This window comes from Salvia splendens, chromosome 16, assembly GCF_004379255.2.
Source record: "Salvia splendens isolate huo1 chromosome 16, SspV2, whole genome shotgun sequence".
Classification (NCBI taxonomy): Eukaryota; Viridiplantae; Streptophyta; class Magnoliopsida; order Lamiales; family Lamiaceae; genus Salvia; species Salvia splendens.
The window spans coordinates 10,930,640-10,945,128 of NC_056047.1; the positions used below are offsets into that span (position 1 = coordinate 10,930,640).

General features: G+C 33.2%; 2 protein-coding genes across 3 annotated transcripts; both read right to left on the reverse strand.

Annotated features, from left to right (window-relative positions):
• Nucleotides 1–4,048: 4,048 nt before the first annotated feature.
• On the reverse strand, nt 4,049–6,133 carry LOC121771158 (homeobox-leucine zipper protein HOX3-like). 2 transcript variants are annotated; one of them, XM_042167945.1, is made up of 4 exons: nt 6,002–6,133; nt 5,458–5,663; nt 5,262–5,341; nt 4,049–4,454 (listed from the first exon to the last, which is right to left on the reverse strand). In XM_042167945.1, exons 1-4 carry the CDS (start codon nt 6,075–6,077, stop codon nt 4,208–4,210), a joined length of 609 nt encoding a protein of 202 aa, XP_042023879.1. In that variant the 5' UTR covers nt 6,078–6,133; the 3' UTR covers nt 4,049–4,207. The 2 variants fall into 2 exon arrangements, with proteins under 2 accessions (XP_042023879.1, XP_042023880.1); XM_042167946.1 differs by lacking the exon at nt 6,002–6,133 and adding an exon at nt 5,935–5,985.
• Nucleotides 6,134–11,814: 5,681 nt separating this feature from the next.
• On the reverse strand, nt 11,815–14,163 carry LOC121770677. The gene is made up of 2 exons (XM_042167438.1): nt 13,892–14,163; nt 11,815–13,346 (listed from the first exon to the last, which is right to left on the reverse strand). The coding sequence occupies exons 1-2, from the start codon at nt 14,123–14,125 to the stop codon at nt 12,168–12,170; spliced, it is 1,413 nt and encodes a 470-aa protein (XP_042023372.1). The 5' UTR covers nt 14,126–14,163; the 3' UTR covers nt 11,815–12,167.
• Nucleotides 14,164–14,489: the final 326 nt, after the last annotated feature.

The following is a 14,489-nucleotide window of genomic DNA, read 5'->3' on the forward strand; positions in this document are numbered from 1 at the left end:
ACATTAAAAGTAGCTCTCCCCTCAGCCTTTGCTTTAGTTGTACCTAGCTTTTTGGTCTCTTTCTATCATGATAAAATTCATATACAAATAACTAGAGTACTGTATTTATTCCTTCTATTTAACTCATTCTCTAATAGGAAATATATTTAAGAAGGTATCATACCTTCTCCAGTTTTGAAGAAATATATTGTAGTAGAATTTATTTATTTCTTCTCCACATAAAAAGATAAATATGGTAATTATTTTTATTTACTTTTTTTTTTAATATTTGAAAAGGTATATTTACCTTTTTGAAAGGTAAATAAAAATATACCTTATACTTATTTTTACGAGAATTTCTAACTAAAAAGGCACATATATATATCTATATATATATACCCATCGCCTCACAAATTATTATACTTAGTGTTGACTCTTCTCAAAATACACAACTCCATTCAAGCATGGCTACCTCCACTCTTCACAAGCTACTCTTAACTCTAGCCTTTCTCTCAACAATCTTCAACTTTCTGGCCACCCCGACGTCGCAGGAGTGCCCGTATCCGTGCTACCCCGGAGACAACCCTCCGGTGATCACAACGCCGCCATCTACCACTACCACTACCACCCCTCCGGCCCTCTCCAACAACCCTCCCGCCGGAATCTTCCCATACGATCCACCACCAACCTCTACTTCTTACGGCGGCGCACAGCCGCCGCCGGAGCCTATAGTGCCGTGGTTTCCCTATTACTACCGGAAGCCACCACATCAAGATCAGTCTGCATCAACTGCTGCTCAAGGATCACTCCTCATCGTTTTCTTTATTACTGTTTTTTATTATTTTGCATTCTATTAATATTAATAGTAGCTTTGTTCGTTTGAGGCGTGTGATCTAACACATAATTGTCGGTTTTTTTCTACTTCTATATTAATGAGATTGCTAATAGGAGTAATTTTTTATTTCATCTTTTCTTTCCATTGTATTTGAATTGAATTTGTTAATTTGTCATTATTATACAATAGCTATGAAAATCAATTATGATCATTAAAATTGTATCATGTGTAGTTATAAAACAGATAAAAATATTTAATCCGAGCAATAACACTACTAGAAAATTGGCTTGTAATGACACTTAAAATTGTCACTAGAAAATTACTGTGCTGACACTTCATCTATAATGGCACTTATGCAAGTGTAGCACCGGGTACCTGTAGTAAGAGGTAGTGTGTAGATAGTACATCTATGATGGCACTTTTTATGTTGAAGTACAATAACAATATATTATAAAGTGCAGTGAAAAGCTAGTGTGTAGATAGTACATCTATGCTGACACTTTTTATAAAGTGTGATAAAAAAAGTGTAGTGAGAAGCAATTTTTCTAGTAGTGTAATCAATCGCTTGGATCAGTTTTTTGTAAGAAATTCGTAAATATAATTTGGTAGTTGTTATTTATATACAACGAGAGGTTTGAATTTATTGGTACAATTAGTATACGATAGTCTATATAGTTGAGCATACGGACGAAGTAGGACTGAAGTATTTTTAATGTAATTTATTGCACCATAATTAGTTTAGGAGACTTTCGGCCTTAATCCGCAAGCCCGGTCGAGCAGGATTAGTCGAATTCTGCCAAAAGGCGGATTCAGTACACCTGTGGGCTGGGGTTAAACAAAAAAAAAGGAAAATCGAATTAAAGCTAGGAGTACTATGTATATGGCCTATGGTCTTTATCACTTTGCAAATTCCAAAGGCGAAACAGCTTTTTAGAGCCCTTCGTTTACCAATTTATTCTTTCACATAAAGAATGAATATTGATTTTCTGTATATTCTGCGTGGGCACTTTAATAGTGTGTTGACTATGAAATATTGAAATACCAACCTATACAGCATCTCAAAGTGTATAGTGCATTGAGAATAATTAATAATTACTACTAATAATTAATGCAAAGAACATAATTACGATAATAACAAAAGGTGGTCAGTTGCCGAAAATAAATGTGCAATTAATTTGCAATACCGACAGCACCTTAATACTAATAAAACATGGTTTTACAGATGAAAATTTAGAGTTGTAAATGCCATATTAAAAGGTCGTCAAGTTGTAGTTAAAATGTTATAAAGGTGTACTGATTACAAGTTAGGTAAATTTTATGTTATTGTGTCAATTAACACTAATACAAATAATACTATTTTAATTATCATTATATAGATATAAAGTTGATGAAAAATATGTAGACATTGATTTTGGACTAGTATCCATCACATTAGTTTGTGGTGTGGTTACTTCTAAATCTCGCTAAGATGTCCCTATCCTAGCTCATTTCAATTAATCATATATATATCTAGTATTTTTATTACTTTATTTTGGTCGTTTGGTTTTACCGAATTGAATATTTATGATTCATATTAGCAATCTTTGTGTTTGAAGTTGATGACGCGAATCGCCGTAATGTGCTTGCACCATACTTCCATATGCATAAAAAAATTAAGCCTAATAACTCTCAATTTAGATTTTTGGTGTGTTATTACTCCTTGTTAAGAAATCCCAACACATTGGCCTGAAAAGAAAAAAAGACCGCAGCATTATTCTCTTGCCGTAGCCTCTTTATCAACAAAAGAGTGGAAGGAAAAGCAGAACCTATTTTCTTCAATTTGTATAGTCTAACTTGTTTTTTCATAAAAATATAGAGAATAAAGTTAAAAGTGAGGCGCCTATATATCTTGCTATTTTTATTTTATTTTATTTTATTTTATTTTATTTTTGTTAGAAAAGGAGAGCGAAAGGTATATAGTAGGGTCTTGTCGTAGGGGCTCTCTTGTGTATAGTCTCTTCGTTATTCTTTCTTTATAAGGAATATTGTTTTATTTAGCGAAACAACCCTAAAGTTGCTCTCTTGTCTGAATCGTGACTTCTTTTATATATTCAATGAATATTTGAAACACGAATGTTGCATTTATGATCATCGTTCATTTATGATCATCGTTAGTTAAATCTTTGCGATAGTTAGTATATATAAAAAGTACTCCATATTTATTTTGGTGGTTAGTTAGTAGAATTTTGGAATATAACATTTGGATTGCACCTGTGTTGCGGTGGTATCAATTATCAAAGCATACATTTGTTCACATTTAATTGGATCATATTAAATGCTAGTTTAGGCTTTTTTAAAACAATTTGAATATAATGCTTGAACCAAGTTCCCAGCCCAACTACTTAATTTCTAGCTACTTTGGGTTTAGTTGTAGATAAAAGTTAAAGGATGTGCTTCTTGTTTTCAAATAGCCCATTACAGGCCTTGGAACTGTTTGTGTAGGTGTAGCCCAATTAAATGCACAAGATTGCTTTGAGTAAAAATGCATGTATCTAGCGAACTATTTTTGTAATTTTGTTACAAACGATATAATATGGTACTAATTATAATCTTTTAGTATCTATACCTATCATGTAGGGATGTCACTTCAATATAAATACGATACCCGTAGCCCGCTGAATTTAGAGGGTTATGGTTGAAAAATTACAACCCAATTAGGAATCGAGCTAATCAAGCTAGCTCGTTGGATGCAAAAAGTAGGGTTTTTTATTTAATTTGAACTATTCCTCCACATTTCCTTTTAAAAAAAATATATATGCCCTAATGTGTTCTTTCATTTGAACTATTCCTCCAAATTTCTTTGAAAATTGATTATATTTCGTTGTTTGTGAGTTCATCATATGTTTTTTGTTGCGGTGATGTTTTTTCTTATATTCACATTATATTTTCATAATATATGCTAAATATATTTAATTTATACTCCTAGTATTTATTGTGTTCATAATATAGATGTGTATGTACTATTTATCACAAAAATATTTATAATCTTTAAGATTAAAATAATATACAAGATATTTAAATTAAATATTTTAGCTAGATCCCTCGTTAATTGCGCTAGCCCAAAACCCTAATATTTAGGGTGAAGGCTGAAAATTTCTAACTCGATGAAATTGCGATTGATCCGAAACTCTGATAGATTGTCTCAAAATCATAATATACATTCATTCATAAGACGAAAAACACGCAATTTGGAGGATCATAATGTCATATTAAGCGAAACAAAGATTGTTCCCATGCAATATTAAGTGCATTCAGCAATGAGTCCTTCAAAAACTAGTCTATATAATTATATATACTAATTCAGATTAGAGTAGTGGTGAATTAACACAACACTTAATAGTAATACTAGGAGTACTAATTATAGCAAGCAGCGGAGAGTTGCCGTCGCCGGAGATGAGACATCTTTGTGTTGGAGGCCGCAGTGACGCGCTCGCAGCGAGGGCACATCGACAGGGCAGAAGCCGGCGGGAAGAGGTGGCTGCCGACGTTAATTGCCCTGAGCTCCTCCACCTCCTTGTGCAGCTTCCTATTTTGCTCACTCAGTGATCCAAACCATCTTTTCAAGTACTCACACTCCATTTCTGTCTGCTTCAGCTTGCTCCTATTAAACATTAGTAATACAAAGTTGAATCATTAATGTTGATAATCAAGATTAATTAGGCTAAGTAATTGTGATTAATGAAAAGCTATTTATTACTAATTAATTGACTCGGTCAAATTGTCTTTTTTAAATTAACGTGTATGCATAAAATCTTGACTGGTTTCATTTATTCTTGCGCATCAGTTACACATTTACCAGTTTTTATTTTCGCATGTTTTTAATTGTCATAAATTTATGAAACCCAAATTCAAGACAAGGTCAATATTATTTAGAACCAGACCATTAAATTTTTATTCCATAAATGTCGAAACATATAATGTGTATATGTGTGTTATTTTATGCATTTTTCACATGATTCGACATTATTAAAGAATCTAAAAATAACTATTTACATTTTATTCCAATCTAGCAAAGAAAAAGATGCCTGTTTAATATCTAAAATGAACTAGATGCACAAAATTGCACTTTATATCAAATCAATTGACATGGAAATTGTGCCTTGACAACCTTTAGTATAGCCAAATGCAACCTTACTATAGTTTTTACAATTATATCTCATAAACTACCTATGTGGAGTATATAATTTTTACAATTACATGATCTTAAACAACCTATACGGCTATACATACAACTGTTCAGAAAAAGTACACATATAATGATACATACTACTCCACTCTTTAGTACCTTCATGTCCAAAATAGTGAGCCTAATTGTAACTAATTAATTAAACCTGATTAACATGTTAAAAACATAGTTCACGAAATTAAGGTAGATTTCCATTTAGAATTAGTCAAAATATGAAAATACCTTGCTCTACGATTCTGAAACCAGACCTCAACTTGCCTTGGCTTTAAGCCTAATATTTCTGCCAAAGTTTCCTTCTCTCTCTGCATTTGATTAAATACATACAAATACAAAACATGTAATCACTTTTCTCTGACAAGTAAATATTAGTAATTGAAGATTTTGGAGATGTAATAAAGAGGGTTTTGTTATTGCATACAGGGTTTAAGGTGTGATTTTGTCCGAAGCTTTCTTCAAGAAGATGAGACTGCTCTTTGGTGAGGCGAAGCTTCTTTCTCCGAGCCGGGCCGCCCCCATTCGGGCTTTCGTCTTCTTCTTCAACTTCCATGCATTCTTCTTCGGTTCCTGATGAGGGCACTTGGTTTATGTCCAGCTCTTTCATTGTGCTACCACCACCACTTTCCCCTACAAACATTCTTTAAATAATTAGTTCTTACCACACAGACCTAATTTTGCATACATACAAAAAAAAGACAAACAATATAGTACACTATCATGTTTCTGATTCTATGCTACCACCCAATAAAAGGTTCCCTTTTTAGTTCCATCTAAAATACAATACATATATATTATATCCATCTCATTTAGATCAGGAAAAACTCACATTTAAAATACAAAAAAGGCAAAAATATAGTACATCAAAATTAAGCAAACTCGAGTTATGATAGAGAAATACCTAGCTAGATCAGAGATTGTGAGGTAAATAAGAAATGAAATCATGAAAAGGTTGGTTAGTTTCTTACCGGAGGATAGAAGAGATGAAGAAGAGAAGCCTATGGTTAAGTCCAAGCAAAAAGAGGGAGTATGACAATTCTCCATGAAATGATGAGAAATTAAGGAGAGAGGACCACAAAAGCTATCAATTTATATTTGTGGAGACACGAATATTTAATTAATGTTGTGTGGAGTGATACATATATAGTATATCGGAGAGTAAATGGGAAAAGGGTAGTAATGAAATGTGGAAAGGTCATATGCGAAATGGTCAAGGCAAAAAAATCATGATTTCTTTGAAATATACACATATATAATCGTCTAGACTGGAATGTTTTTTTCACTACTTAGGATTATACAAGTTGTTCCTCTATCTTAGTCCAAACATCAAATATTTACATGATCATTGATTAAGTGTGAGTTACGGTTATTCAAACAAAAATAATTTTCTTTTTGGACGGGTACATAAATGCTAAATGTAACTCATTAAATATATACTCTATATGTTTCTACCGAGGTACTACATGTATATAATTTCGCATGATTTTGGAAAATATAACGTCACCTTTTCTTTTTCTTTTTCTTTTTCTTGCAATTTAATGCTTGCCCTGAAATGGTGTTGTTTTCACGAGAAATTAAAGAATTACATATAGTATTAACTATTAAGGATGTACATTAAAAATTACTCCAAAGTTGTTTGCTCCATGCTTGGGCTTTCCGTAGAGGATTGGGGGAAAAAAGACTTTTAATAGTTCCCTCAGTTGATTCCATGTACTAGTCTCTTTCACTATTGTCTATTCACATTGGCTGCCTTGGAAATAAACAAGAATTTGTCCCATCCCATGTCTTGGTGTCGTAGTAGATTTCTTCTCAATAACCGAATACTTGTTGTGTGTATGTGAATGCAGCATATTCATACTACTAGTATCTTTCAATAGATTTGATTTAATCCTTTGAAATTAATTAAGTGAAAAGGGTTGAGGATAAAAAAGAAAGGAAAGCAGGGGCAAATTAAAAATAGGGTTATGAAAGGGCACGTGGCAGGAATGATGGGGGGAAGGCTTTATTGAACCGGAGCTGTCGGTTTAAAGGTCAGCTGCTGAAATGATTGGCAACCACCTCCCTAATATTAATGCCAAACTAATTAATTCACACATCATTTCATGTGTTGCCAGGATTGTTCTTATGGAAAAAAAAAATAAAGGGTAAGTATATGCGGCCATAATGTGGCTGGCCATAAATGGCATTTCAGTAAATATAGGTGTTTTTAGATATTAATAAAATAATCATCTCATTTAATGTTTAATTCCGTTGACAATATTACCCTTTCTTTATAACTCACTTATTCTATTCTTTTTTTAGACGTATTTTGCCACTTAACATTTTTACTACTACACTTTATTTCTATTTATATTATACTTTAGTATATAATCTTAATAACAGTGTTTTTAATTTTATTTTTTAAATTTTGTACTTGTTCAATTAAATTTAAGGTTAATTAAATTATCAATTCAATATAAAATCAATAAAACATCCAATTATTTCAACTATGTATGGATCTACCATTTGAATATCAAATTATTCAATTAAATATAAAATCGAATTGAAAATCGATTGACTTAATAAGATATCAATCAAAAAATTTTTTGATTTAAAGCATACTCATAGAAAGTTATAGTTTGCGTTTATCGAATAATATCATGAATATAATTAAAGCATACTGTTAAATGTTAAATGTAACATAATTTATTTAAAGCATACTCATAGAAAGTTATAGTTTGCGTTTATCGAATAAATTCATCGTTTAGTTTCCCTCTAGCCGTGGATGCATTTATTACTTGATTTTGCACTTCTCTAAATATGGTATAACAATGTAACTAAACAATTCAATACACAAAACTATCAATTCTGCAACAAGTACTTTATATAAATAAATAATAGAAAAAATGTATTCCCATTTCAGATCCATCTCCATAGTTTTGAATTTGAAATGAAATTATTGGAAAATAATTAATCAATTTTTCTTTCAATTTCCAGTTATACTAGTACTAGTATTTTATATTCTTTCTATTTTAGTTTGTAGGCCATTGACAAATTTCGAGCTGGTGATATATTATTGGCACATGTGTGATGTGTCTAAGGTCTCGACCTTGATTAAAAAATAGATATTCTACATAAATAGATATTCTACATAACTATTTTATATTTGAGGGTATATTAGTCTTTAAAAGATTGTTACTATCTAGATGCATGAATTTCAACAATTTGGCATTAACTATACAGAATTTTAATAATTTTTTAATATTATGGTTGGCCATAATATGGCCATTTAGCACCACTCAAAAATAAAATAGAAGTAGAGAAGAGAGGGAGAAAGAACCGTGACTTCGTGAGATATAGAAATTGGAGAGTGATATCGATGGGTAGAGTGAGAGAGTTTAGGAAAAAACAATAATTAGTACCATATTTTTCATTATTAATTAATAAAGACTCTGTAGATATTTATAATACTCCGTACTGTATTTTTCAGATACAATTAAAGATATATCCTCTACTAAAATAAATAAACAAATTCCTAATACAGTAATAATACTCATATAAATATGTCCTAAATAATAAATAATGGAGTAATATGCATTTATATTCTCAGTTCATCACTTCATGTATAAAATAAATATCCGTATTAGTTGTAAGATTTGGAAGAACCAAAGTTCTTATAGAATCCTTCATTTTGGAGGATTATTTATTTCTCCTTTTTTCAATTGGGAGCTGGAGTTACGCGAAGTACTACATATTTTGCATCTAAAAATGGAAATATTCAAAAAATAATGAGAACAAGTGGGGATTAAGTGTTTAGAAAAATAAGCAGGATGCTCTTTCGTTTACATCAAGATGAAAAAGACAGCCTTATCTATGTTGCGGAACCCTAGTTAAAACCTTATAAAGCATGATATATTGTGGTATTAACTTCCTAATCATATCGCATCCACCAAATTATTGCAATGTCACTAATTTAAAAATGGATTAATCTTTGGACTTGTTCAGATTACTGGCAAGTTTATTTGTACGAATTCAGGCAGCACATTGTGTTTGAAAAGCTTATACGAGCATATCTTCAATAATATCCCCATATCTTTATTAATTAGTTAGTTATTGATTTACCATATCTTTTCATATTTATTAGGATTATTTTCTTGTTCCTTAAGTTAGGGTATCCACTATTATAAATAGTGGACATTGTTATTCATTTCGATCAATTAAGAAATATCAATTATCTTTCTATTTTATTTTTACGCTTTTATTTCAATTCCGTATTGTTCTTGGTTTGATCGACGGGAAAAGCTCCCGCGACTACCTTTTATCCCTCCGACGATCGCAATCGCGACGCCGGAATCTTGTTAAGGGAACTTATCCCTTAACAAAAGCATAATGAAGTTACTAAATAAAGCAATCCCTATTTATCCTTATTAATTATTATGCGACGTAAGACCAACTTCAAACCGGTTTTGGAATATTATTTTTGTTTAATTAACACGAGAAATCAATGTTTTAATATTTTTATTGTTTTATTAGTACATGTTTTAGTTAAAGTTTAAAACTATATGAACACACATGCATGTCAAGCTGATCCCTGTCAGATCATACTCGCGTTTAAGTGCTTGACATGATAACGACATGAAACACATATATGAATTGTCAATCCTAATTAACTAATTCTAATGTATCACGTACAAATTCACATACTTCAGTCTCTATATTACTCTATTATGCATCCCGTATTACAGTATAAATTTATAATTCTCTCTTTCACACTATGTCATGAAAAATAGCAGGACCAAATCAATGTAGCAACATAATATTCTCTAGATTAAATTGGTCATGGTATCTTAAGCGTTAATTAATTTGGTCCATGTTTCATTGGCTAGGTAGGTTGGATACTATTTCAAATAACTACATACAATACGTGAAAAAAATGCTCGAAAGGTAGTAGTATAGTGTAACTATGAAAATGATGTTGCTAAATATAAGAATTACTAGTATTCATGGACCAACAAGAATTTATGAATATATGCGATTGGTCTTATAGTGGAACGAACTTATGTATGATTATGCCTAAAGAAAAGATTTATTTGGTGATGGCGATGCACGTGTGACTGTAATTTCTCAATATATGCATGTATTTCAAAGAAAATATTAGGCATTTAAATGAATAGTAGATTAGTTTAAATTACGTTTACCTAACTATCATATCACTATCAATGCTAATTAGAAAAATGAATTAAAAAAAATACTAACTTATATCTATAGAAGTCGGAGCAGATCACGTTGGAGTGTACAAGCATAGCAAACAACAATGACTCAATATAGAATAGTTCAAAGTGAAAGGATATACGATTACTAACCATTCAATTTGTTGGTATATCATGCAAATTAAAAAAGCATGTGTCTCGAGCTCCTAATTACGATCACTTTCGATCATATATGTCTCTATGTTGGTTGGGGGTTACTTTCGAGAAAAAACATCATATTTTTTCTTTAGTTTTTAACTCTTAAAATATTGGTAAGTATCTTCATATTTTTAACAAACTAGTTCGATATCATGTCACGAGTTTATCAAGATACGTTATAAAATTATTATTATTCGTACCCAGTTCTAAATCTAAATTATACAACATAGTTTATTTAATTCTAAGTTAAAATATAGTAACAAAAGAATTTGATTCGATTGGGTAAATTTCCACGGGTGGAACACAATAATTAGAAATGAGTAGCATAGTTGAAAATTGTAGCATGGATGATGGAGCAACGAGACAAGTAAATCATGAAGGATGCTGTATGAATAATTAAAATTTCCGGAATAGGGAGGTGCAATTTTGTGGAAACACGAAATTAGGGTAAATGTAGATGTAGAATTACACACACGAGGGCGACATTAATTAATGATGGGAGGGCAGAGTCCAAACATGCCGTTGTGTGGGGGCCCACCACCTGGACAGGTGGGGCCCCTCTGTTTTCTGCTCTACCAACGAACCCAATTATGACCTCACGGTAGGGCACCGGAATGCGAGTGGTCCCCTCCCGTCTCCCAAGCGTGTAAATCACGGAATTGGAAATTCTCATCATTCACCACCCCATTTACACAAAATATAATTGGAAATTTTGGAATTGGAATTTGAATTGGAAAAACAAAAATTAGAGTATCTTTGGTAATGGTATAATAGAAGAGTGATGCTAAATGGCCATAACGTGGCCGGCCATAAAGAGTTAATTTAGTCCATTTACATGTATAAAAAAATTAGAATTACTGATATAAACTTATATGTGTGTGAATGAACTTGTGAGTTGATACTTATCTTTGAATTTCATTACATAAAACACATTAATATCACAAATTACTGTATACGTTGAGCAACAATCAAGAAATGACAGTAGTAATAAGTTGAGCAAAAATTACGAAAGAACAACACTAACATGTTGAACAACATATAATGAAGATGATATAAAAGTAAAATCAAGTAGTATTAAACCAAAAATTTGAAAAAAAATCAATTTTTTTTGTTATTTAATTACATTATGGCTGGTCATAATGTGGCCGCATAGCTTTATTCATAATAGAATCAGAGCTTGAATACATATCGAATTGGAAAACCTTTCACTAACAATATTCTAATTACTTTTTATTTCTATATAAAATCTGTGTGTGTGTGGCCATTCATGATTGCTCATGCTTCGGCTTACTGTCACATGCTCATATTCTCAACTAGTATACATATGTTTCTAATATAATGTGCAAAGCCTTCCTCGTCTAAATACATTTCAAGATACCACAAATAGTGAAAATTTGATGTTTTCATCTCTTACCATGTTTGCTGACTAGCCAGCATTGTTTCTGAGTTCAGAAATAAAATGTTAGAAAGTAATACAACGAGCTTATAATGAACTAATCAGTAGTTATTCAAGAACATATTAAATTGGTTTAAATAAATAAACAAATAAGTTAATCGAATAAAGTCCTAGGTTGAACTGAAAATCAGTCTTTTGAAGCCTCCTCCAGTCACCTAAGCTGGCTAGACTTAAGGTTTGCATTCGACCCTAGCAGGTCTCCAGTGGCTTCAACGTTTGGGGCTTTAAGTGGAATGCTGAGACTCTGCTCATCCAAATTCAAGTAAGCGCGTTAAATATGATGAGGATGCGTCATGTTTGGTTCAGGAGCCTGGCAGAACGACGTGTTGGTGGTCTTCCAAGCTGTTGTTCTTTTAGAGCTTTGCGCAGATGCGGTTTAGGCACACGAGTGGATCCCATTTGCTTGAACTCTTCTCTGCCGTCATCCACATACTTTACAGGACTTTGTTTGAGTAGCTGCGACATTATTTCGCTTCGAGATTTGGGAGAATCCTGAAGTTTGTCCACAGAGGTGGCTTTCGTGGATGGCCAGCTCCTAGGGCTTTGCTTCAACAACATCTTTTGACCCCTGCGGACTGTTAGCGGACGCCCTTTAGGACAATCTACTGGCAGCAATGCAGCTATATCTTGAGCAACTTGGGGTCTGGCGGGGCGAGTTCTCAGACTCCTACGTAGTTGCTTCCCTTGCAAAATCTCTTCTTTTGGCAACGGGGGTTGTTCTTGAGGTTCTTGTTCAATCGACAATGCAAACTTCGAAGAATCTATAGTCATCATATCTGGCTCAGTCTGAAGCACTGCAGGCAACTCAGATTCTTCGTGGCCTTTGATGACATCCACAACATCTAACTCATGTACATTCTCAACTCCAAACGAATCAAAACCCGGAGGCCTTTCAGGAGTGGAAGGCTCGGGCTGCTCATGGTCTCCTCGATGCTCTGGTGTATGAATGTCGGCTTCTGCAACTGAGCAAGGTCCGTCTTCCTCCTCAGAGTAGTTCTTTTCATCAGCGGCAGCAATCATGCCATCTTGCAAAATGGAAGGAAAATTGGTATGCAAACTTTTTTCTCCATCTACACAAGATAGCCAACTTTTCGTCTGATCCTCCCTGTTTTCTGTTAAAGCTTCTTCTTTCTCACCACATTCCTTAACTGCTTCGCTCTTGTCATTTCTTTTCTTGACCAACCTAAGCTTAAGCTGTTGGGGCTTCTCTGCCTCACACTCCCATTTCCAATTCGTCTGTCGTGGTTTCTTGCTGACTTTTGTACCCGAATCCACATCCCTAGCAAGCCGATATTTGTTTCTGCGACTTCTTATAACCTGGCCTTCTTGACAAGCCCTCTGCAGATGATGCTTCAGCAAACCAGCATGCGCCCAAGGCAGATTATCGTAGTTTTTCTCGAGATATTGGGATATAGATTTCTGAGAGGAGCCTCCTCTCTCATTCAACACATCAAGAGCCTTTTCTATCATCTGACAAGCACAACGAGAAAACAAAATCTGGAACATGAGAAACTTCAACCAGATAACTAAAAACGCGAAAACATCAATTCGCACACCCTCCTCAGTCCTCCCTTCCCTCCTCCCTCCATCCTCAACGGGAGACCAGCTCAATTAAAAATAGGAGGCATAATGCTACATACATCTATTAAAATTATCATTCAAATTATGAACTCAAATTCCATCTCACATACACACAGAAGTACTATCATATAAGAGATCCTAGGTCAAAACAATGCCACCATACAAACCATCTTTACTATGAACATATGAATATGTGTGATTACACACTGCCAAAACGAAACCACGCACAAATCCATATAATTGAAAAGGTAAATACCACATATTAGCACAAAATTTCACCAAATTGAAACAATGTTACCACGATTTGATACATGAGATTTCAACTTTTCATACAACAATGTGACATTGAATGTATATGGCCTCAAACATGAAATTCGCATATATAATTTGAAAAGAAACGTAACAAACAGATACGAAAGGGAAAGGATGATTACATGAGAGTAGGTTGGGTGGTCGGGGGTTCTGTAGTCGGAAATAAAGCGGTGGAGGCGATCCCGAATGAGGGTTTCGGCGGAGGGAGGTATTGGGCGAGCTTGGGCGAGTGCCAAGACGAAATTTTGCAGGTTTATCATGGGTTGGTTGGTACTGTGGACACGTTGTTGCATTTCTTCTTGTTTGGCAAGATTTTGGCTTCCAATTTTGGGAGGGCTTAACTGCAACGACGACATTGCCGCCGCGCTGCGCCTCTCAATTCTCAATTCTCAACCAATTTAGTTCTCTTGCTAGTAATGAATATTTAACCCAAATATGCCTTCCTTAATTATCAACTTGATCTACGCTTAGTATATATGGAAAATAGAACAATTATAGCATCAGTAGCTATTGCTATTCAGCCATAATAAATGAAAATTTTGACATTATTCTTTTATAATTTTAAATATATCATATATAATAAGTTTGCGAATAGGAGTCTTTTTTGTCACGAATTTTAAAATAAAATATGAAATAATTATTGAAATATAAATCTCATCTTTTATACTCATTAATTTTTATAATAAAATTCAAATTAGAATGTGTAAAGGAATGTGACTC